This window comes from Hippoglossus stenolepis, chromosome 11 (assembly GCF_022539355.2).
Source record: "Hippoglossus stenolepis isolate QCI-W04-F060 chromosome 11, HSTE1.2, whole genome shotgun sequence".
In the NCBI taxonomy this organism is placed as follows: domain Eukaryota; kingdom Metazoa; phylum Chordata; class Actinopteri; order Pleuronectiformes; family Pleuronectidae; genus Hippoglossus; species Hippoglossus stenolepis.
The window spans coordinates 14,779,601-14,804,737 of NC_061493.1; the positions used below are offsets into that span (position 1 = coordinate 14,779,601).

A 25,137-nucleotide genomic window follows, 5' to 3' on the forward strand; every position below is an offset into this window, starting at 1 on the left:
AATGTGAGAGCAGTCCCTACAGCGATGTGAAAACAGCGAACAGACACCATGACAACTGAGATTGAGATTTATTTCACTTTTTTTTTTTTTTGCTACATTCCTCTTTACTCAAATCTAGGGAGCGTAGGTGGGTCAGTCATCTTAGAAATACTTTATATCCAACTTCATATCAATATGTGCTACAAGTAAAAGTGATCTTGGAGTGGGTAGTACAATGAGCTTTTAATCTGTTCAGTCATGTCTGAGGCAACAAATTTGCTTTAAAAAGATTCAATGTAAAAAACACAAACACGTATACGATGAAAGAGTTTACAGGTCATCACTCAGAGGAATATTATGATCCAATTAAATATTTCCCAAGGGGTTAGCCGCCCGTACTCCCCGATGAGGCAAATGGTGTGACATAATAATGTGCTAAATTATTTTCTTTACTGCGTAATAATGGTCTCTGATGCTAAATTTTGACGATACTAATATCAACTATATGTTTTATGGCAAAATCCAATATAATAACTTCCATTAAGTAAAAAAATCACTTCATTTGTATCACAATATTCAACATCATGTAAATTGTGAAAAAAGATGTTTTTGTTTAAAACTGTTTATGACAACTGAGACATTCTGTACTGTAAGCAACACAATAATGACCTTTTTACAGTGAGGGATAAAAACACACTCCCAAACAGCCGATTTGCCAGTGAGGAAACAAAACCAAGTCACTGGTGACAAGCTATGCAACATACTACATAAGTGATAAAAGCCTTTTGTTTTAATTTATATGGGTATAATAGAAATCATATTCAACCTAATGTAGGTTCCAAGTTTTAAAACAAACTTTTTTGGGGGATCCAGGGAATATAAATCCTTTTTAAAATTGGTTTATGGGGGCTAGACAATCACATATGTCCTTGCAATCTCAAACTTATCAAATGTCTTGTATCTTCTTCTGGCAAAAAAAAAAAAAATCCTTTTTTTAAATTCTCTAGATGGTTCTCAGTTTAAGAAAACAAAAACATCAACAAGGAAACGAAGAAAAACAGAGTCCACAGAGGTCTGCAGCGTCGAACGTTTGGCTGCCACAGAAAAGTCTAGCACCCCCTACTTCTTGGGAGGAATTCTAGTCCAGCTGCTCCTGCTTTATCCTGTTTGAATTGGGTCCTCGCTGACCTGTCCTCCTCAGTTCCCTCCTCAGGACGTACTCGCTGAATTGGGACGAGTCCACGCCTCCGCCGCAGGAGCCGACGATCTCGAAGCCACGCTGCTGGAGACGCTCGAGGACCTAAACAAGGTGGGAAGAAGACGTCAGTGGAAGATAGAGATATAGAAGGGAAAAAGCACGATCGATGATTTTAAATCGTTTATCTTTGATGGTCAGTGTCAACGCTATCACTTGTGGACGTCTACAAGTCGACATAAACTGTCCTTTAGTTGATTACTGCAGAACTGGAAAGCATGGAACAACCTGGATCTCCTTCACGTATATGCTGCTGCGTTAGTGTGAAGTGTAGCACTGGAAACAGCTCTAGGAGAAAGCGGCCGCGACATACGGCCTGTGAGGGGAATTTGGACGAGACTTCCACAAAACCAAGAGCCTCTTATATCATTGTTTTCTGGTGTATATTTGTGTGTTTGTCTCTCTTTCTCTTTCCCTCACTCCCTCTGTGTGTGTGTGTGTGTGTCTAGCTGTTCCTGATCTTGCAGCCTCGCAGACATCTACAGACGTGTCCAGGGGGGCTGTAGGATCACATTCCATCGAAGAGGCCCCAGGGAGCAGTGCGGCTTTCTCTCTGCCACTTGGCTCAGTGTGGGCTGCTCAGCAAAAAGCCCCTCTCCCCATTTCTCCCCCAGCCCCCAGGCCCAAGCCTCCGCCAAAACTACAAAGGTCCCCCTACTGCTGCCAGCTCTCTATGCACCCCTTCCTTCTCTCAAAAACCCCCGCCCTGCCTCCATTAGCCGCAGATACAGCATCCACCGCCGGCGTGCTTTAATAACCAAACAGGATTATGGGCCCTGCCTGGGGACAACCTGCCAGGGAGCATGCTCACTCTCTTGCTCGCTCTCCACGACTCTAACACTTCACAGACGGGTTTGTTTGTGTGTTTTTGGGGAAGAAGATGGAGATTTGATTTCCTCAGACGGAGACACAGTCCAGATCATTGTGAATTCCTTTTAAATATGCCCCTCCGCAATCATTTATTGATGCTGATCAGAGGATTTCACTATCAATGAATCAGTGGAATATCAATATATAATTAGAGAAATACAATATTGCCAAACACACACTGAATATAAAGAAGTTGACAGTAAAAAAACTTTCTTTTTACAGACCTGTAGGTTTACAAGTATGGTTTGGCCTGGAACCTTTTCGCCTTTAAATCCGCTCTATATTGAATAAATTCAACGCTGGACTTAAGTCCTTCAAAGAAAGTAATTTAAAGACATATCTCTGAAAAATTAAAGGTTTCAAGTTATTGTTTTGCTCCCCCGGAAATGACCTACCGAGAGAAACTTTAAAAGTTTTAATCAAGACGACAACATAGGATGTGAGCTCATATAGCAAGACTAATTGTTGGTATTCCTGTACTTATGAGTCTGGAGCAACTTTCTCTGTAAGAATTCTTACTAAAAATGTCTTCAACTGATTTGCTTCTCAGATGTTGCTTAAAATCCACGCTTGTTAATTCGCTTGATTTTAATAATGTAAATTGAGCATTGATCCAACGGCCCCCTCAGACACTCGGGGGCATCACCTCCTCTTGCTGTAAGAAAGTTTCCCCCCCTTTTTGCACATTCATGTGACTCTGCAATAGGGTTTAACAATTATTCTAAATATTATCAAAATTGCAATATCGTCCAGTTCGGTGTCCAAATTGCAGGAGCTGAAATTCTTTGGATTAAGGTAAAATGTGTCTCTGCATTATTAATTAGGTGTAACGGTGCTACAGCGATGCCACCACCTGCAAATCATATCATACACGCCTGTATAGTACGCACCTCAGCAAAAATCCTATCATGATCGTTTCTTTATTTTTCACATGAAAATTAAATTAAGGAATTCCTTATCTCGCAATAAGATGATTGCAGTATAATTGTTTTTCAATATCGCTCAGTCTTTCTCTCCACCTTGATTTTAAATGTTCAACATTCCTTCATTTAATAGGATGAAGTCTACAATCAACCTCTTTACAGTCCGTTTTAGCCGGTTGACCCCAATGCTTACTTAACACTGACAGTTTCAAACACTCAAAATGATTCGTCAATTTATCGTAACAATTTTTTTCTACTCAAACACAGACGGCAACTGTGGAAGATGGATCGCTTTCTGGACTTGGCAACTGGATACAGAAGAAGCAGAAGAAGAAACCACTGATGCGGACTATTCACCAGCTGCAGAGCCAGAGTCAAAATCATTATTCCAGTCAGATCACAGAGAAGTAAAGATGGTGGTGGACTTGTGTAATGATGGTTTGCTAAACTGAGGCTTTGATGAACTCATCAAAGAGCTTATTTTTCTGCGAGGCTGTTCTTGTGATTCGATAAGATATAAAAAGATAAGATTTTGCAATCAGACATCTGTAAAATTTGAAAAGTCTACAGTATAACAGCAGATGAAAAGGACCTGAATGAACAGATCATCACTTCAGTCGACTCCTTGGGCGTGCGGTTGAATAGAAAAATGTAGAAAAGCACTTTATCTCTACTACTTTACTACTTTATCTAACCTTTGACTTATTATACTTATTAATGACCCTCCACCCACAGCAGCCCACAGTCCCTTTTACCTGCACAGAGTTGAGGTGGCAGTACCCATTGAGTGGGAAGCGGATGACGTGCGTGGAGTCATGGTTCCAGCCGGCATTGACAGAGTTGCACATGACGTCACCGATCTCCGGGAACACGTCTTCGATCAGGGCCTTGTCGCCGCTGAGCGTGATCCTCTCGCCCAGGTCGGGCGCAACGCGAACCACCAAGCACTCGCAGGGGCGCGACACCAGTCTCAGCTCCTGGTCCTGACGCCAGCGCTCCAGCTCGGCGAGCATGGGCTGCAGCTGGAAGTACCGCGCCTCCTCGTACAGCAGACTGTAGTCCTGGAGGAGACGAGACAAATAGTTGGTTTGAATTTGTAAAAACATGGAAAATTGAACAGCTTGCTTAATATCGTGGTTCTGTTTATATTCATTTTTACCATTTACAACAGCTTCTTTAACACATAATATTTCTTGGTTTGGGGCTGCATCAAGGCTGAGATGTAATTTCCTGCCAACTCTACTCTCTCTTGTCCAGTGGCAGATCTGGGATTTTTTTTAATCGGGGGCCATAAAGGGGCCACAGTGGTGCACATTAAAGTCATTGTAGCTCTATAGCTTTGAGCGAAGCCACACATTACTGAATATATGTTGGAAATTGTTCCATGTATGAGCACATGGTGTACTTCAAAAAAGCTTAGAAAGTAAAAATTCTTAAGAAACTGAAATATTTATTGTTAGCATTGTTGATAAGTGACAAAAAAAATAAAAAGACTACTTAAAGGACAGGGGGACTTCAGGGGCCAATCAAACTTCAGTTGGGGCCGGTTCCCCCTTGGCCCTGCCCCTGGTTCTGCCCCTGCTCTTGTCTACTAAGTCTAATAAGTCCAAAATTACAAAATTTCTAATAATAGTAAACTGGGATCTTTATAAATGCTGAAAATATTATGCTTATTAAAACACAAAAGGCTGTATCAATTAATAGATCATCAATATGCCATAAGTAATATCTACAATGATTTTGTTGGCGGAAACGCTCCTTTAAATTTTCCTGCAGTAACATTTTTCGTGCGAATATATATTGTTAAACGATACATCCCCTGGGTATTTGTCCAAGCTTCTAACTAAATGCAGCTTGCAGTACATCTCGCTATACCACAGGACAAAATAACCTAAAAAACTGAATAACTGAGTAGATTTAAGGTTGTGACTTCCTTACTAATGTGCATCCAAACAAAAAAAAAGGCTCAACAGAGGAGTTTGAAACCGCTGTTCTACATGAACGAGCAATAAACCCTAGCCAAGACACCATTCAGCAAAAATTACAAAAAATCCTGAGCAGAGGAGATGTAGTGCGACATGTAACACAGGGTTGCGTGGGGTAGAGGAGGAGATCCTTTACCCGCAGCACTGCAGGGCCTAAAATCGCACATTCAAATTTTCTCATGCTCCTCTCAAGATCTACCCAATGTGAACGTGGCCTGAGCCTGAACTTGAGCCTGTCTTTTGTCTTTGCTTATTTTAGCTGACATACTTTCCACTGATTGAGTCACACTGTGGGCAGTCCATCAGATAATGTGGTTATTTGTTTTCTCCCAGGGCAAGCTAAGTAATTACTGACTAAATGTAAGAGTACAAAAAATAAGGAATCCTAATGTGTCACATACAGTGAGCCTCACCCTGGATGGACAATTGGCACAATAGCATAGTGCGATGGAGAGATGTAGCACATGCAACGTGGCCATGGGTGCCGCAGCGTTTATCTGCTCGTCTTAGTTCAAGCTTGTTACTCTCCTTACATATCTCAAAGAATCTCTGGCTGCTAATAGCTGGAGGGGGGCCGAGCCGCATCCCGTGATGAGAAAATGCATCACGATTGAGCTTTGTTTGGAGGAGCCCTCGCATTTTCTCTCCAGCCTGGGAACTGTTTTCAGCGATTCGAGGAGGGCCGGTGACCGAGGGCGCTCCACTGCCTTAGCATTCATTGTGTGTGCCAAGTTGCAGGAGTGCTGACTGGCTGATGGGAATTTACAGTTTTCTAGGATGGACAAGCACTCACTTTGAAGTCTTCTGGGATGAGGAGCTTGGACGTCCTGAGGAAGTTGAGGATGTAGCGGAACATGTGTCCATCCCTGTCAATGAAGTAGTGCTGCTTCAGGCTGTCCAGGACTATAGGCTCTGTGCCATCAAAGAGGCGACCAATTCTACCCACAGAGACGGGAGGGGGGTGTCAGGTTAGGCAGAAAGGGAGGGAAGGAGGGAAGGAGGGAAGGAGGGAGGGACAAAATATCATAATTAATAAAAAAAGGTCATAACATTGTTCATGGCATTATTTAAAATACAATCTCCACTCTGGAGCTTGTGTGTTTCCTGAACCTTGTGTATTGAGAGAGAAGGAATGGAGAAAAGGGAGAAGGTCAAAAATGTTACTGTGAAGGAAGAGCGTTTGCAAAGGGGTGTGACGCACTCAGTTTTCTCACGCTCTGAAATATTGTTCACACCTTTGCACAGACATGCACGGATTACCAAGCTCGATACAAGAATCAACCGGAAAGGAGGAAGAATAGGAAGTACAAAAAAAAAAAAAAAGACAGGCAGAAGGAAAGAAAAGGAAGAAGAAAGAAAGATGATTAAGAGCAGAGGTGGTCTGAGGAGGTCAGGGCCAGCTGGTAGTGGGTCGCCCTAGGCTGGGTGCCAGTCACCCTCGGGCCTGAGCTCGGAGCGACAGTGTGGCCTCCCAGCCTCCAGATGGCCCCATGCCCTTTGGCCCTTTTACTGCTGCTGTGACATCTGTCAGAATAACCAATTTGCTTTTGTCTGAGCACTGCACTTGAAGCCCCTGCAAATTGTTTACCGCTCTAAATAACTGTGGGCTTCGCTTGACAAGGAGACATTTTGCGATACAGCCTGATCAATCCTACAGCGACTGATAAAGAATATCTGTTGAGATTATACTGGAGAAAAACCTGCAAATGCAACCATGAGATAGTTGGTTGATTTGTCTTGACATTTGACTGTTAAATGTACTAGACTCCCTATAAAACACAGACTCTATAACAGTTTCATTCATAATTTGAAAAAGAAAAGCACGATACTAGACACAAACAAAAAAACACAAACTTTATTCCCACTACACACAAGCATGGAAGATGAGACTCACCGGGATTCTGGGAATTTGGTTAAGGTGGCCAGACTGCTGGTGTACATGTGTCCGCCCACATCGATGTGCACAGGGGCATTGGACTTGGTGAGCTGTGCAGCTGTGGGGATGCCCTGGTTACTCAAGGGAGACACTGGTGACCGTGTGATCATGGGCCTGGACATACTGCAGCGATTATCCTGTTTCAGACAACAAGAGGGAGAAAACACTGTGACACGTGTAGATTTTATTAATGGAGGATGCACTGAAATGTTGCAAATCAGAGATAAACAGCCGCTGGAGTTTATTGTAAGGATTTGGAGTGTTTCGATTCAAAATACTTTTTCCATGTGACCTACTCCACAGTCGGAGGAGGAGATTTTTCCCTCCAAGTTATGGAGCAGCCTGACCTTGACCTGAATGTTGCCACCCCTGTGGGCCATAACCCCCCAGAACCAATTTAATTTGGATCATCAATCTTGGAAATGAGCAATAATGACTCTTTGATTCGAAGACTGTAATAGGATTTGGAGACACAGCCTCCTGTTAACCTACAAACACCATTAGCAGACAATCTCTGTTGAGCTCTCTCACGAGAAAATGACTTCAGCCCCCACAACCCAAACAAAAGTTTCACACCTTGAGTGAGAGAAATGGGAGAAAATACTGATGGACATCTCATTTTGCAGAGGGTTACAAACATGTGCTGGAGCAGGTCTCAAACGCAGCAGACGGACTGTGCGTAATATTGAAATAACGTGCGCAATCTTCATATAAGGACATCAGGAAGACGATCTACTGAATTCACACGCAACCCACAGTGTCTTCACTCCCCTCCTCCGGCTGAAGTGACAGGCAGACCCCACTTTTCATTTATTTCTGCTTTTTCTCCCCCGCCCCCCCCATCTCTCCCAGTCTCCCACCTCCCAGACTAAATCGGACTTTTACGCGTTTACCTGCGCCGGCATCATTGAGGTCGGGGATGGAGTCACCGAGCGGTCATTCTGCTTGAGAGACGCGGCGGGCACCGGCTCTCCTCGGACGGCGAACATCAGTGCGGTCTCCCTGTGCTCAGCCGCCACCGATCGGATCGGGAGCCGTTTGAGGGACGCGTGCACGGACTCATCCGCAGAACTGATTGGACGCGGCCGCTTCCTCGCTTTCTGATGCGTTAAGTCCATGATATCCGTTTGGTCCATTTGCGCGCAGACTTTGGGGTGAACAGATATGACGCGGTCGGCTTCTGCTTCTGCTTCTTCTTCTTCTTCTTCTTCTTTTTCTCTTTTTCTTCTCCTCTCTTCTACCGCCGAACACACACCTGCCAAATGTGTGGAGAGAGGGATGGATGCGTATGTAGGGAGCACCGCGGGGGGAGAGAGCGCGCAGAGCCGTGGCTGTCACGCGGAGCGGCGTCTTCGCAATGGCTGGGAGAAGTCAAAGCCCCCGACAACATTAGCATTGTAGCGCCCGCGGCTCTTTCGGGGCTGTCGCTGTTTCAGTGGCAGGTATGTGTGGCGCATTTTCGGGTTAAACCAAACGCAGCCTCTACCAGTGTGTGTGTGTGTCGTCTGGCTGTGGTATAGTCGGGTCAGCGCGCACATCTGGACCGTCCACATCTGGCCTTTGCCCCTTTTTGGATCAGTGCAGTTTAATCCCGCAGCTCAAACCCTCCTTCACCACAACAAAACCCAGAGACCCAAACCCCAAACCATGGCTAACCCGCTCAAGCACCTGGACAAAAATGCCCCTTGTGCCCCCTCATCCACAAAACATACACATCATTCATAAGTCACCAGACATGATCTCTCCAATCACACAAAAGCCCCCCTGTGATAGTGTTTTCACTCACTCTGATGCACTTTCAACGAGAAGCCCAAAAAACACTCTTTTCATCATTTACACAGAATATTAATAACCAAAGCGCACAAAGAAACATCACATCTGAAGCACCAGATCACATGCGTCCGAAAACATCTGCCCCTCAGAGGAGACAGAGGGATCAGTCTCTCCTCGGCTCCACAAACGTTAAGTTACCGTAATAACTGATGACCACATCAGCAGAGCAAACCCACCACGCTAATGACATCCTGGAGTACAACACCAGACCACAACATGTCCTATTGCTGTCAGAAAATACTGCCACAGCACTCTGCCGGGCTGTTTTCATAGAAAATGCAGGGAATCCACAATTTTTAATAACATTCAGATTAAAATTAATTAGTTCAACCACTGGCCTTAAAACATCCACATTCCTGCTTCTCATTGGCAGTGTGAGTTTCACACCTAGATACCCAATTAGCAATTAAGCTTGCCTTTGAGTGTAGGCCTCCAATGCGGTGTGTGATCCTGGTCTGATTTGCATGCCGCTTGTGCACGCGCTGATAAGCACAGGCAGCAGCCATACATAGTTTTAAAATTCAACTCCAGAATCCCTCGCAGAAGGCAAAGGGGCCTGCAGGGCAAAAGAGAGAGAAATCACATGGCTGCTCTTCAAAAGGGGACCTGTGTAAGGCAGCCGGCAAAGTGCGTGGGATCACACTCAGAATGCAGGTAATTTGTTCCCTGACTAATTTGTGGAGATGGTGGTGTGTGTGTGTGTGAGCGAGAGAGAGAGAGTGAGTGTGTGTGTGTGTGTGTGTGTGTGTGTGTGTGCCTGTGGAGAGTAAGTTCTGAAAACAGCTTGGTGGAATTGGATTTCCTCAAAGCCTTGTCATCGCAAAGGTGGATTGAGTGTAAAATCTGTCAGGCATTATGGAAAATTGCAGGGGAGAGAGAGAAGAGCGAGTGAAAGAGAGCGGGTGGCTGGTCGAGTGGGTGGCTGGTTGGGTGTGAGGTGGTGTGGGGTAGCGGGGCTTTTTGGGGAAACGTGCTCTTGCATCACGAAATCTTTCCCGAGCTGGTGGACGTGAAGAAAACAGGCGATGTGGGCCTTTCCTCTGACCAACGTCCACACATCACATCCCTGGCCTTTACACTTCTTCCTCAAGGACAGTTCAAAGGTCACTGCATCACAGGGTCCATCAGTGAGTGAGTGTGATGCAGGACTCGTGTATCTGTGATCGTATGAACACTGCAGATCCTTTTTTTCCCTTCGTTTCCTACCTGTTGCCGTTTTTGCATTTGGCACAGAGCTATAAGAATGTCTCATGTGACCAGCCAGAATATATTCATTCAGGGCATTTGCACAACCTCAATCTAAATCAGACACACTGCGGATATACTTGGGTTCTTCCAGTTCCCCCTGTTGTGTTCCGCCACTGGGCTCTCAGTTACATGCCTCTACAAAAATCATACTTTTCCTCCTGTATATTTTAAGAAACACACACCATACTTCCTGTTTGATGTCTAGTATAACACAGGCTACTACCCAGTAAGTAACTATCCGTCTTTCATTGAGATAATCAAAATGGGTTGAGTTCGGCCTATATACAACAAAACTACGGCTATCAAATTTTTCCGTCCCACAACGCAGCTCTTCAGTGTTTCGACATATCGCACAAGACACAATTAGCATTTCAGATCAGAGCATTAACATTCAGTTTGAGGCAGGCAGACTGGTATTTACATAATCTGGATGGGTTGTCTCTGCTTTGGTGCCCACGGCCATTTGTTTCAAATGTCCACACACAGACAACTACAGACTGCGGGTTAACTTCAGTCACTGTCGACTGGACAGGGGGAAAAAACGAAACCGGTCGGGAGGCTGTCATAACAAATAGGCCTGAGTGTAAACTGTAGGCTGGTGGTCTGGTCAGGTGTCTGTAACTTTACTTAAATGGACTTCAGTCAATATCTAATCTTTGTGAATATAATAATTTAAACTTCCAAAAGACTCTGAATATCATATTTTCTCTTCTCACACCGTCATTAAGTCCTGAATTTTGGCAGTGACCGCATTTTGTTTAAGTTCAGACATAGATGCATTTTATGAATGCACTTATAGTTTGGTGAGTAGAGTGATGTGTGTTGTAACACACCAGTGACTCACAAGTCCCAGCTTAAAGCCAGCTGTTTCTAACAAAGCATGTTCCTCTGTAAGTGCTGGATGAAAAATGCAGAAATGAGTTGGAGGGTAAAAAAAAACAGTGAAAAGGATGAAGAGGTTGCTCTGAAGAAAGGTTGCCGATTGAATATATGGTGACCATCCTCCTTGAAGGGAAAATATAATATCTGGATAAATCTGTGGCTGTGGAACAGAGTGATCCAATCTTTTCTTTATTGGCGAATCAACAATGTGATTGGACTTCCAAACAAACTCTAGCTTATCATACTCCAGTATTTATCAATCTCATCATTATTCCCTGAGTTTTATCCCAAGTTGGTCTTCTCCTCTTTGTAGAGATACTGTAGCGGTGACCTCACAGATAAGGAAGTGTGATCAGAGTCCTGATGCTGCAGGGCGGTTGGAGACGGTGGTGCACGTTCACTGGCACAGGCTGAGCCGTCCCAGGGCACAGGAGTGGCCATCAAATAGGAAACGCTATATGAAACATAATAGCGGCAGTTTGTCTCCGACGAGCTCCAATTTAGTGAAGCACCTCTAATTTGGAGCTGATGGTGCAGCGCTGATGTAATGTGGACTAACTGATGTGCCTTATTAATATTTGTCTCCTGCACCAGATCAGTCTGTTTGCTAAATGTAATTTTAATGGGAAACAGATGTCCAGATGCTGTATGTACAGTAAAGTAGTGTGGCTTTGCTGCTACAGCGCCATCAAGTGTTGGGTCCCGACAACAACACCCCAAATCTCAGTCTCACTGTTTTCATGCGCCCTGTGAAAGTGGTGGAACCTACTCCGCGTTTCATTACAAGTGAAACTCAAAAAGATTTTATTTGGCAATGTTTAATTTTAACATATGTAATTTAAAGGCGGATCCAGTGCAGTACAATACAGTGAGAGACCAAATCAAATGCAAGTAAGCAAATACTCAAATCTAGCTTTACTTAGGATGTTGTATACATTTTAAAAGTCAAACTTATACGGAGAAGTGTGTGTTTATTGGCGCAACACATTGTCCCGTATGAGAAATAGGTCCAGACTGTTACTAAGTAAACTACATGTATATTTGCCGATTCGCATCCGGACCCAGGAGGTGATTACGCACGACGCGGCCGGAGAGCCAAGAGAAGAGAGAAGAGAGGGGAACGAGAGGACGAACATTTAGCTGCTATTTCCTCTTCGTTTACACAAATACACAATTCCTCTCAACACAGGCACGGCCTTGTATTAAAGGATGATTCTCAGATTCTGCATTGACGTGCGCAAAAAAAGCTACATCGTGTCGTACGGAATAAGAAAAAAAAAAACGCCCGCGGCGAAATTACTCCACAATGGCGTCTTTCATTATAAGATCTGGGGCAGCCAGGAAGCAGAAGTGTTTCACGACAAACCCCGACTTCAGAAAGCGATCGAGGCGACGACAAAACGCAGGTTTGAGTAAGTTAGGAGCAAGTTAAACAGCCGCACGGAGACGGCGACGGTGTTTCGGAGGCGAAATGCGCCAGGAGCGGATTCACACGGTGGATAAGTGGAGCGTTTCCCCCCCCGACAAGATCGCAGCGTAATCTGCTGTTCGTTTAGCCGAATGTACCACAGCCTCGTTTGTTGTACACACACGCATACATTAGTATCAGTAACTAAGGAACAATAGCCAGGAAGTGGTTAAATATTTTTTAAGAACTGTACCGCTCGAATCGCTTTGGCACATGCGTAAAAGCGGCTGCGCCTCTGTGTCCCAGTCCATCCAGCCTCGGAAATAATAGCAAAGCAAATAAATGTCCGCTTACCTGATACATTGAGAGGCATAAAAGTGTCTTTTTATGCACCTTTTTCCTTCCGATTTGGCCACGATCTGCCTCTCTTCCTACACCAGTGAGAAATGCAATAGCTTGGCTAAGGTAGACAGAACAAAATACAGAGAATACTTGCTCCAGGGCTCCGAAACCCCTCAAGGCAAAGATCAGGATACAATTAGCTCATGTCTCTGCCCCAGTCTAAACCCATTTTCAGAATAGAAAAAACTGCGAGCAAACAGATCACAGCAGCAGCGGCTGTGCCTCAGTCTTTGTTGAGTTTATGTTTTTTTATAAAATCAAATAAAGAAATCTTTTTTTTTTTCTGCATTTACAACACCCTCACTCCTCCTGCCTCCAACTTGCCTATTGCCTCCCTCTCGCAGAGAAGCTGATTTTAATCGTTATGATTAGTTTTGATGTAACGTTCCCTCGGGCCATTTCTACAAATGGATGGAGTGTTTCTTTCCCAGGGAGGAAAAGCAGCAGATGATGATAATTATATAGATTGTTGGTGCAGCTTTTTTGATCACCCCCCCCTCTCTCTCTCCTGCCTCTCAAACCTCATCCAGTCTCCTTTACTCACACACTCCACTTGCATTAGACAACTTGTTGATTAACCAGGAATCAACTTTTTCCTTCCTCTAAAATTAATGGAATGTGCCTCATGAAATTCTCACTGTGTACTTTCTCCTTTGTGATCTTCTCAGTCTCTTTCCTCCCTTTGGACCACCTCCAAATGACGTGGCTGTATAAATAAGCACTTCAGCTCGCCTTGCCCCAATCAAGTCTGAATCAGTGCCCGAGGCTGATGTGCGAGCTCATTTCAAATGTTCAACCATGCATGATTTCAGGAAGATTGAGGCACTTCTGAGGCTTTTAGAATTACTTAGGGGGGCAGGGGGGCTGCAGACAGTGAAGGAATCACTTGTTTAAAGTGAAATGCGTAATCATTCTGAGTCAGGACTGTGATTTTGTGCTCATGTGGACACAGGATTGACAGTTATTTCTTTACATTCTCAACAGTTATCCCCTCACCATGTACAAGTAATAGAATACAGCTAAAATACTTTGCTCCTGCGCCCCCTACTGTTGAGAGCGTCAACTTTCCTAAAGAAAAAAAAAGAAGCAGCCTTGAAAGCAAACCAGTTTATCCTTGTTGCAGTAATGTGACCTAACATCAAAAAACACAGGGAAAAAACAGAGAAAACATATTGAAACAAATATTTACATGTAAGCTGAGTATTTATGCGTTTGTGTTTGGAGTTCAAGCAACAGTGGGATAAAGAATATGCCGCACCGAGGGACCAGTGACCGAAGAATGCAAGCATACAAACAAAAGCATTCGAGAGTTCTCTCCTTCGAGAGTTCCCTTATTCACACAGGCTCTTTTGTGTAGATGGAATTGCTCTTGAGGAAAAGGCAAGCTATCCTTTCATTGTCCGATCCAGGATTCATTAAACGTTCCAGTTTTTGACCAGCATAATAATAACAATGGTAATAATAAACTTTATTTATATAGCAGTTATCTAAACAAAGTGCTCTACAAAACACATGGGGATAAAAACAACACAGAACAAAACAACGTCTGTTAAAACCAGTTGACAAATCATACGTTGAAAGTCTTTGCTATAAAATATGTTTTCAGCAAAGTATCTGTTAAGATTCTCAGTCACGGTATCTTCAGGTTATCGTGAATGTTTTCCCCAACACAAGCAAATACTGTTTCCTGTACTTTCAACAGCATGTCTAAAACACTGAAGAGAGAGAATCCCTAGGTTTGGGGGGAATATGGATTCAGTGTTCTCTGTTCACCATAGTTACCATAGTGTCAGATTATTGCACAAAAAGTGCGTATGAGTGAGTCTTGAAGGTTTCAAGAAACACAAGTAAGCACACTTGCACAACTCCTGAACTTTTAAGCAATAATTTAAAAACAGTTAAAAGATTTGGCAAGTCGAATCTCCTCAGGCGAGGAATTCCAGAGCCTCGGGCCCTGACGGCAAAAACCCAGTCACCCTTAGTTTCCTGCCTTGACTTAAGAACTACTAAGTTTGTTGGAAGAATTTAGATTAAAGCTTGGAGCATAGGGAGTTAGAAGCTCTGTAATATAACTGGGGTCGGACCGTGCTGAGCTTTAAAAGTTATTGGCAGAATTTTAAAAATCAATCCTAAATTTAGCAGCCGATGACGGGAGGGGAGGATTGGAGAGATATGGACTCATACATGTTAAAAGTGCATCGCAGTAGTTGAAGTGTGTGACTCAGGGAAATGACAGAGCGGATTTGATCTTGGCTTCATTTCTGAGGTGAAACAAGATTTAATAATGTTCTTGACATGGGCTTTAAAAAGGATTCCGACTGTGGATTTTATTTTGCTCACCATTGGAGCAACATGTTCCAAACAAACAGGGGGATGAACATAGAGTTATTTGCCCCAGAGACTACTGATTGTCACAAAACACCCAAAGCCCAAACTACGCAGGACAAACACACTCGTGCACATGTGTCTGTCCCGTCAATCTGAACTAAAACTTTAGTGAACAAAGAGAACACTTCAGGCCATATCCATATTTTACCCATTCCTACAGGGGTCATCTCACTTCACTTTTTAAAACATGCATCAGACGCTATTTGAATCTGAACAGCGGAGATCTTTTTAAATGCATGTGCGGCGCTCGAAGCCAAAAAGACATTGTCCTAATGCTGCTGTATTTTACTTGGAAACTGCAGCAGCAGCAGCAGCAGCAGACGAACACTGGCGGGCTGCGGCACATTTCGGTGGAAAAATTATCCAGATTGGTTGCAGATGTGTGTATATGCCCCAAATCGTAGCTGCCCGACCTGAATGACATCATAGGGTTATAAATGCATTCACAGGAGACGGGAGAAAGGAGGCCTGGAAAACTTGTTTGACTAGCTGGGATGTTATGAGTCTGACTGTAGTAAAAAGAACAAGAAGTACTGTTCAGGTGGGTTATCAATCGTTTCTGCCACAACTTCAGCACAGAAAGAATGATTGAAAACACACTTCTTCTCATGTGAGGGCTGTGGTGGCTCATGTTAGCAAACTTCAAACAGGTAGTGGATTAATCGACAGCGCCAGGGTTAGTTTTTAATTGTTTTCACCCCTGTTCATATGTCGGTTGGGCTGTGTGTGTGTTTTGTTTGTTTTTCGTTAATGACTTGGTGCCATAATGTTTGGTGACAAACACAAAGACACAGCACAACACAACAGGGGCAACTAGACTTAATAACATCAAAAACAACAATTACGGAGTAAAGAAAATGTATGCAAGTTTGTTTGTTTGTTTGTAAACACGATTATGCAAAATCTTCCCGACGGATTTCCCCGAAACTTGGTGGAAGGATGCAGTATGAGTTAAGAAAGAACCCATTAAATTCTGATGTGGATCCAATAATTCGTTTTTTACTTACGTTATATTTGTGAGACAGGGCGCTTTTCAACATTTTCCATGATTTGTCGGAGAATAATTCATGGATCCTGATGGAAAAAATCTGGCATATTTATGGATCTGATTTTTATGTAGTGTGTGAAATTTGGTGCAGCTTGATTGGATTTAAGTGGACTGTTAGGCCATGAGGTCTGTACTGGGTGTCATTCTAGTTTCAGTTATGATATTTCTACACTTGATTGAAGCATTTGCCTTTATCCGGTGGTATTTTGTGCCTAAAAGTGGCTGCTGCTCTTCAAAAAGATATATTTTTTCGATTGCAGTTTAATTTTAAGAGATGAAATACATTTTCTGTTATTATCAATTCAGCAAAAACACGGAAATAAACCTTGTCAACAAGTATAAGTCCCACTGAATGACACTGGGGTACCAAGGCCCTGCGAGTCAGTATGGACAGAGAGGGATGTTGTTTTAGCCTCAGACCATATTAATAACCGCTATGCAGGCCACACCCCTCTAATGGCCTGTGGTTATGTAAGGGAGTGGGATGGAAGCCGCTCCAGAGCCTGACTCAATCTGCCCTGCAGGGCTGCACCGTTTTAGCCAGAACTGCTCATCAAATATTGTCTTTGGCACAATGAGATTTTAGCTTTGTCTCCACTGCTACATTTTATTCATACCGTCAGGCGTAGCGCTGGAAGGTTTAATATTAACAATGGTAATTATATGACACATTAGCTCTTTGCAACAACAAGCTTGTGCACCATAGCTCTGCCGTTCATGTCATTTATGGAAAGTTTGCATCCTGGAAGTTTATGCCCTGCTTTAAAAAGAGCAAATGTGGCGTGTTTGTGGTTATGAGAACAGTTTCAGCTTGCTTTTTGAAAATATCAAGACATTATATTGACAAGTCACTTTTTCTGTTACCCAGAAAAGATGAGGGTCCCTGTTATATGGAATCATTTGCAGCCCCACTCGCTGGTTCCCCTTTCAGCCCCAAACTTACCCGTCCCACCCACAGTGGACAGAGGAGTGACACTACAGTGAGGGGGAAGAGAGACAAGAGGAGGGGGCTGCTTGGGTAATGCTGTGAGGCTCTAATAAAATGTAATCCTATTATATGGTTCCCACTAGAGGGCAACAATAATAAAGGTTTCCCTAATAACACGAGCAGACCAAAACAGCTCCTCCGGTCAAGTCCCACACTTGCACATATATCCTCTCATTAACCCAATTGCTTTTGGGCCACATTACACCGACAGGCCTCGGAGACTTAGCCGCGATGGCGAGGCAAGAGTTAAGAAAAACAAATGTGTTTCATCAAACTGCAGTTTGGGCTGCTCTGCATAAAGGAATTGAAGGGGGGGGGAGGCAGTGAGGGAATGTGTGCGGGTGGGAAGTTGGGAGCAGAGCCCCGAGGAAACCAATCACAACTTCTCCACCCTCCCTTCCTGTGTCAAAGCCACTGGGGTCTCAGGTGTGTGTTACATGAGCTAATACCTTCCAAATATTGTTTGTGGTGGAGTAATCAAAATTTTGGAAATTACCATTTTGGAAATGATTGTCCTATCATTGGTAAACAAAATCACAATATAGTAGAGAGCAACATCACAAACTAGAAATCTCAAGATAAGACGTGATGGCTTAGCAAAGCTACAAAATGATTATAAACCACAATACTTCCTCATGGGCTGAATTAAATGAACATATTTATTAGATGTGAAGTTACAAAAGCCGGGATTTCATCAGATCTGATTCTCTGCAAACACAGAAACGGTGTAAGTGACTTTCTTCGACTAATATCAAAGAGAAAATCTCTCTTCAGGAAAAAGACGTAAACACAAACTCTCATATTGATGTGATTTGATAATGTAATGAAAGAGTTATTCCGTTTCTTAGCTATCTCAAATAAACGCAGTAAAATATTTATCACAAGTGACAAGGTGAGTGAGAATATCAATCATATTCCCAGGACAGCTTGAGTTATTAAGTGAGCCAATGTAACAGTATTACAAAACCCAGAATAATAAAGTTATTTATCTCTCTCTCTATGTGTGTGTGTGTGTGTGTCTGACAGCATCAGACACAGACAGAGGGAGAGAGTGTCGCATGCCTTCCTGTTCCTGTACCACCCTCAAACCCCAGAGCCGCAGACTCAAGGCAGTTTCCAGAATCAAACAATTTCACGCAGCTACTGGAGGAGGAAATGAACTGAGCCCAGAGCAATAATAAAATTATACAAATGTTATTACAGACTCGCCTGCTACTGTCCTACTTTAATTCAAATTTGGGCACTGCAGGCGGTGCTGGTGGCAGAGACCTTCCTGAATAAATCAACATTAGCTTACGTCTAAATTATTAAGGAAGTGGGAGACTTTCTTGTTTATAGTATGAATTATTAAACAAGTGTTTAACGCTGTTTTTCTTCACGAATCCCCAAATATTAATTGCTAATGATCTTTAAGGTGTGTGTTTTATCTTTTTGCCCCCTTCTGTTGCATGCTGGGGAATCGAGAATGTGAATTTTCAGGTCGCAAGAAATCGGTCTGTTCTCCGTTAGATAAGCGCGAGATGCACTCTGAGATATACATTGCTGGCATCCGTATGATGTGCAAATGAAGCTCTGGCTGTGACAACGTCCCCGTCATGTAGCCATTGTCAGTATATGCAATGTATGTGCATGTAAATGAAGGGGTGAGGGCTAACCCGCGCATGAATAGGTCTCTGCTCAACATCCCGCTGATCAGCCGTTCAAGATGTTTACAGACAAAGAGCTAAAACACGTGTTGGTCTATTATTTGCTGTCACCCTTTTTATTTGCTTTTTGCTAATTGGGGTGTCTGCAGCTGTGGTTTGGAAGTTTCTCAACCAGAAACTACAGAGAGGACGTTTTTCTGATGCAAACTCAGGGTTTGATTGACACTTTACAGCATCTGCTCGTGTACGCAGTCGTCTGAAAATGGATCAGGAGGAATTTCTATTTTTTACACTTTCCTCTACCACCACCACCACCCGTATGAAATTCATACAAAAAACCATTTCTAATTCAATGAGGCCTGCTATCCTCACCTATCTCTCTCCATTAAATCTTAAGATCAGCGACGGCCAATGAATCAAATCTGAGTGAGCCCATTTCCCGTACGCCGTCCCGAGAGGAAACAGTCAATGCATGAAACACCAGATTTATGTAATCATTTATTTGGGTTATAAAGATGATTAAGGGGGAGCTGAGACGGCGCTGGCCTCGAGCCACTGGAGCCTTAAGGGACTCGGGCAGCGAGCCTGCAGGTAAAGGATCGGAGCCGCCGAGAGATTCGGTGCCGTCCGTTTGCCACTCCAGCGAGGCCTTGAAGAACAACACAACAATCTCACAAGTGTAAGTGTTCAGGAGTTTCATCTTTAATACAGGGAAGTACGAAGGATGCAACTCAATTTAGGCAGCTCCAGAGAAAAAAAGCAATTCACATACTGTCACAAAATTGTAAAAATGCTAAGAATACAAAGTTGGACAAAAAAATTAAAAAAAGGACTCTTTCAGTATTAACTTGCTTTGGCTCCCACTTGAGCACTGGGTCCCTGTTGCACGGCTGCGTAACACTTAATCCTCCAGTGTAGTTCTGAATTAATGGCTTGGACCAGTTTCAAATGAAATGTGTCTCAGACTTGAATGAATAAAACTGACTTGTGTCTGCAGAGGAACCTGCACATCCAAGGCTCGTGGCTGCCCTCCCCTGGAGAAATGCAGATGGGAGCATTATTGCACAGTGTGAGATTCGCAATGCGGCCAGTAAGGGATGCTGTTGTGACACAAAAAGAAATGAATTTGCACCATGTTTGGGAAAAAGGGTGAGATGGGAAATGTAGGAGGGAAAAACCATCTTGCACGGTGGCGTTCTAGCCTTGCAAACAAAACACACTTGTGTAGAAAACTTGATGCAACAGGATGAGAGGGTCTCATCATTTCCTCTGCATCCCAGAGAATAAAGATGGAATCACACCTGTTTTTTTAAAAGTGGAGACACAACGAGATCTGTTCGGTATCCCAAAGTGGCATCATTTTCTGTGCTCAGTGCCTGATGGGATGAGATTATACGAAGCCATTCCTCGAGACTTAACTCACGGGGAACACACAATGTGGACATTTATGTGGCCGCAGGGAGACATCATCTGAGTAGATGAGCCAATCTATCATCGATCTGGACCACTCGCCTCCCCAGTGCTCGGCTGCTCGTAAGAGAAACAAGTGACTCAATTGAAAAACCTTGTAGGTGTAGTCACCAGATTTCTCATAAACATGTGGAGGCTGCGGAGGATCTGTGAAGCGTTTCGCTTCAGAAATGTTAAACAGCAAAAGAGAAATATTTCCTGATTTAGACATTTAAAAGAAATCTTCTTTTACATCTTGTAGCAGATCCAGTTTGTGAGCATAACTTAGAAATACTGCGTTTGAGCTCAAAGTTATAACTTTCAGCCAAATGCGTTATGAATAAATTAAATGCTTACGTTTGATTAACAGCAAATCATACAGAAATAAGAAACTTATTACAAGAAGCAATTTTGGCTCTAAAAAAAATAAAGACAGCTACTTATCACATTTTATAAAAACAAAACAAAACATCATTATGACATCAAGAACGTCAAAAAGCAGAAATAAACCACAACACAATGTCTCCATAAAGATGTGTTGGTAGCTTCCCTGACTAATGCACTGAAAATGGAGAGCACTGTAATATAACTCTGATAATAACGATCGTCGAAGATGGCTCATATTTTACCCGGGACCTGTAATGTGCTTAGTGATCACACAGAAAATCTAACCTGGTATTACGTATACAGTACACGGACCGAATGTGACACTAATCCAAAAATAACAAGGCTGCATTTTCTTCTTCACTTCTCTAGTGCAGCGAGATGACCCCTACCTAATTGGTTGGCCCAGCAAAGGTCCCTCCGACAAAATGTATTGTGGGGCTGTCGGTGTGCAATGTGCGCCGCATGCTGCCACCGCCACATAATCACACCGGCCCCCCACCGGTTCGAGCAGTATCGAACACGCTGCAAGTGAAGATGCTTGTGGAATTGAGCCGTAACGTCATATTAACTTTATGACGATGAGAGTGATTCAGCCCTGCTGCGACGTCTCGTGATGCAAATCATATTCTGCTGTAATGAGGACAAAGTCTTCGTAGGGAGGGGGGGTGGTGGTCAGGATAGATATTCCAAAGTTTGATTGTCTATCTGGTCTACAGATTGGTCTCCATTTCCAGTGCACGTGATAGTCATACAGAGGACAGCACCTCCCCCGCCGACTCCTGGAAGGGATCTTTCTTCCCGGTTTTCTCCAGGTCGATGGTGTGGATGGAGCCAGGCTTGATGGAAATGTCCTCAGCCTCCACCTCCATGTATTTCCCCGATGGGTCCTTCTGGAAGATGTGTTTCAGCCTCTTCTTTAGCTCAGGGTCCGGGCGGTACAGGTACTCGTACAGGCCGGCAGCCAGTATGCCGCCCAGGATAGGCCCCAACCAGTACACCTGCCATAAAGACAAAAATCTAATTTACACAGTTGGCTAATCCAGGTGACATTTTCACCTCAGCCTAAGAGGCTAAGTTTTCCCTGTAATGATACACAATCGTGCAATATATAGGTTCCATGGCCTATACAGCCCATTTACAGGCCTTTGGTCATAAAACTAGAGTTACACTATCTGTGCATATAGTTGATTTACTCTGGGTTAGTTTGTTTTGGTTCTGACTATACCACCGGCATTTGTGTGTTTGTTTGTGAGCAAGATTACTACTGTTTACTACTTTACTGCTGGGCCTTGCGGAGGTATGTGCCAGTCTAGTTTAACTTCTCTCAACACGATGTAGCACTGACATTACTTCGGAGATTATCAAACTGTCCTGCTCTGCTCGGCTACATGTTGGGAAAAGAGGGTCAATCCTCATCGGAGACAGGTAGCTCAGCGTCTGCGGTATCAAGCATGTGCAACCAAGAAAAGACGCTCTCACCAGCTACAGTGACAGTTACTAAGTATAACCCACACTCACAACACAAGTAGACACACATACACAACACGATACTGTGCCGTCTGCAGGTGTTTGTGAAAATAATTGCCTAGATGCATAAATTCAGAGCTAATGTTATTTTACACCTCGTTCAGAAACATCCAATTATGGAGTTGGAGGTGCAAAGCTGTAATTGTGTGATTGTTTGGCTTCTCCTCTGTTGGATGCAGACTGTAAATAGGTCAAGGGTCACGTGTGAGGATGTTAGGGAGCGTTTGAACCCTCTCGCCTTCTCGCCGGTTTTCATTTCTCACTGACTGCATAAGTGAAAGTCGGCCCTCTGGTTTTGGCCTTAGCTCACACCTGTTTTTACTGTCCTGGCATTGGAGCTGAAATGTTGACCTTACTGGGTTCCCACATGCCACCCCGACCTACTGTTGTACGAGCTTGCCAACGTCAGGACAGTAAAATAAGATCATCAGCATTTTGTGACCCAACACTTGAAAGAGTAAGCTGATTTATAACATTTAACATTCGCGTTGATGCAGACGTGCGACATGTTTACTAGCTGCAGACTGGGTTCTATTCTGGCCATGCAAGCTCCTGGAAGAAAGATTATCCTCTTCAGACAGTATCTCTTACCCAGTGGTTCTCGAAGTTAAGGGTGACCATTGCTGGCCCAAAGGAACGAGCAGGGTTCATGCTGGCTCCCGTGTAAGGAATCTAGAGGACGCACAGAAGCATTGTGTTTACTCTAAATGGTGAAACACCACAGTTTCCAGTTTTCTGCCTTATCCTGATGAATATATCTAATACAATACAAAATATACAGCATGGATATATGGATTTCTTTAACAAGGCCAGGGAGAAATCAGTTGAGCCGTGCAAATTATCACTTCTATTTCCCAGTGCATTCATTTGTTCTGCAGGGTTCAGGGAGCCCCCAGAGATTGGTTGCCATGCGATGGCAGCCTCCGATAAAGAAGCGCATGTGGGTGTGAATCACTAAGAAGTGAACAATATCACACATAGAAAAATAGATGCGTCTGAGCACCTGCTGTTTTTCAAGAAGCCTCGCTGCTCCTGCTCTTGGAACTAATCTTGTTCTACAACTCTTTCATGTGGTGTTTTGAATTTAATATGATTTCTTAAGATCCACCTTCACATCATAGTGTTTCACTGCTTGTGTTGCAGGGAGCACAGGAATAGTCAAGATGAGGTTGCAGAAGACTATTAAGGTTGGTGGTATTATAGTTTGACTTCATATAACGGTTTGAATTTAAATTGATTGTATATACATCATTACTTCTGATGGTTTCCTGAGAATGTTGGAGAATAAAAACAACAAGCATCAGGCCAAAAATAATCAAGGAATTGCTGTTGTATAATATTCTCCCAACTGCCATTTCTTATCTAAGGTAATGGGAGTTACTTACTGCAAACAGGTGACCAATTGCCACAGATAAGCCAATCGCCAAGCCACCGGAGCCACCTAGGTCTGTGCGTTTGGGGTCACAGGTGGCGAAGACGGTGAAAACCAGTTCGAACGTGATAATGAGCTCCACCAGAAGGCCGTGTCCTAATGAGATGTTGGAGTTCACCTTGGAGACAGAAGATACCTTATAGGAAAACGCTTCATAATACACAACTACTAACGAATGTGGTCGAACTCTTACCGTGGTCACGCCGAGCGACCCTCTGACAGCAGCGGGTGTGACAAGGTATAGGATCCCTGCTCCTGTAACAGCTCCCAGGCACTGAGCCACCACATAGAACAACGCCTTCGCCAGGCTCAGCTTCCTCGTCACAACCATAGCTGCGGTGACAGCTGGGTTGATGTGTCCGCCGCTGATGTGACCAAAACACTGCACCATGGTGGCAATGCTGAGGCCAAAGCACAGCGAGATAAGGACTAGGTCGGCTGGGGGAGGCTTCTCCTCCCCCGCGGCCCAGTTGATGGTGGAGCCCAGACCGAGGAGGACAAAGATGAGAGTGGCCAGGTACTCTCCGGATACAGCCCTCCAGAAGTCCTTGGTCCAGATCCCTTTAAATGCCGCCATTGTGCTCTGACAGTTACACCAGGACAGGAACCTCCTGGCAAAAAGAATAATGGTCAAAATGATTAGCCTACTTACGTATTCCTGGTGCGTGCATGTGGCTGAAAAAAGTACTGAGCCCTATCAGAACGGCTGCCTCTGGGCACAACATTTATAACTCCACTAGGGATTTAAGCTGGTGACTTTCCATTAGAAAATGCCACACGAGCATTCTTTAAACATTGTGTACGGGGGCAAATTATCACAAAGTCAAAGCGTCAAAAGGTTCAATTGCTGCCAATCACTGCACCTCAACCAGGATAAAAGAAAAATTCGATTTACTTTAATCAAAACATGTGTAAGTTGCTGCACATTTAAAAAATCTAAATTCAATATTAAATGCACAGTGTTAAGCAAACCTCCAAAGCAGCAAAGTTGCAGTGATAACTTCAGTCGTCTCTTTTCCTTTAGGTTAAAGGGCTCAAACTCACCGAAAGCAATAACACGCTCTCCCTCTCTCTGTCCCCGCTGTCAGTGATGTGTGTTCATTCATAAGTCCTGGTGAGTTATTCAACCAGCAGACACATCTCTCCCCTCATCTCACCTAAAAGCTGACCTGCAGTACTTACACGAGAGCAGCAGGCTGTGCGAGCGCAGGAGTGAAGCAGAGTGCAGGTCTGTCAGATGAACCTGATCCACACATTGTGCCTCGGGACTGCATCCAGCAACTTTATTACGTTACTAAGCAGGCATCACCTCACAGGAATTAAACAGCCTGCTCAGGGGGGAGGAGTCCTGAGGTCGGCTTGCTGAGCAAACAGTGGCACAGACAGCAACCACACGCTTGCTCAGTCAGAATCAGCATCTTAGTCATATCAGAGCTCTGGTAACATGCTGGACAAGCACAAGATTCACCAAATCACTGATGTCTGGACTTCATAGAACAATGACGATTTTTGAATAACATTGGTCAGATATTATTGCAACATTATTATGAT

The 25,137-nt window shown here is 43.8% G+C and overlaps 2 protein-coding genes across 5 annotated transcripts; both read right to left on the reverse strand.

The window, feature by feature from the left end:
* Positions 1–203: 203 nt before the first annotated feature.
* Positions 204–13,077, reverse strand: kctd1 (potassium channel tetramerization domain containing 1). 2 transcript variants are annotated; one of them, XM_035171377.2, is made up of 5 exons: positions 12,674–13,077; positions 6,907–7,085; positions 5,806–5,950; positions 3,783–4,088; positions 204–1,279 (listed from the first exon to the last, which is right to left on the reverse strand). In XM_035171377.2, the coding sequence occupies exons 1-5, from the start codon at positions 12,680–12,682 to the stop codon at positions 1,118–1,120; spliced, it is 801 nt and encodes a 266-aa protein (XP_035027268.1). In that variant the 5' UTR covers positions 12,683–13,077; the 3' UTR covers positions 204–1,117. The 2 variants fall into 2 exon arrangements, with proteins under 2 accessions (XP_035027268.1, XP_035027267.2); XM_035171376.2 differs by lacking the exon at positions 12,674–13,077 and adding an exon at positions 7,842–8,893.
* Positions 13,078–19,469: 6,392 nt separating this feature from the next.
* On the reverse strand, positions 19,470–24,909 carry aqp4 (aquaporin 4). Of its 3 annotated transcripts, none has more exons than XM_035170102.2 (5): positions 24,769–24,909; positions 23,780–24,197; positions 23,540–23,704; positions 22,746–22,826; positions 19,470–21,625 (listed from the first exon to the last, which is right to left on the reverse strand). In XM_035170102.2, exons 1-5 carry the CDS (start codon positions 24,858–24,860, stop codon positions 21,374–21,376), a joined length of 1,008 nt encoding a protein of 335 aa, XP_035025993.1. In that variant the 5' UTR covers positions 24,861–24,909; the 3' UTR covers positions 19,470–21,373. The 3 variants fall into 3 exon arrangements, with proteins under 3 accessions (XP_035025993.1, XP_035025994.1, XP_035025995.1); XM_035170103.2 differs by having other exon boundaries at positions 24,631–24,860; XM_035170104.2 differs by lacking the exon at positions 24,769–24,909 and adding an exon at positions 24,559–24,700.
* Between the last annotated feature and the right edge of the window lie 228 nt (positions 24,910–25,137).

Bases quoted from the DNA above. Each gene is read 5' to 3' on its own strand.
- aqp4 (XM_035170102.2), bottom strand. From the start codon at position 24,860: ATGCAGTCCCGAGGCACAATGTGTGGATCAGGTTCATCTGACAGACCT. The intron at 23,705-23,779 runs GTAAGAGTTCGA...TCTGTCTCCAAG, and splicing joins GGTCGCTCGGCGTGACCACG to GTGAACTCCAACATCTCATT. The intron at 22,827-23,539 runs GTAAGTAACTCC...TGCGTCCTCTAG, and splicing joins CAATTGGTCACCTGTTTGCA to ATTCCTTACACGGGAGCCAG.
- kctd1 (XM_035171376.2), bottom strand. From the start codon at position 8,084: ATGGACCAAACGGATATCATGGACTTAACGCATCAGAAAGCGAGGAAG. The intron at 7,086-7,841 runs GTAAACGCGTAA...TGTCTGAAACAG, and splicing joins CCTCAATGATGCCGGCGCAG to GATAATCGCTGCAGTATGTC. The intron at 1,280-3,782 runs GTAAAAGGGACT...CACCTTGTTTAG, and splicing joins GCCACCTCAACTCTGTGCAG to GTCCTCGAGCGTCTCCAGCA.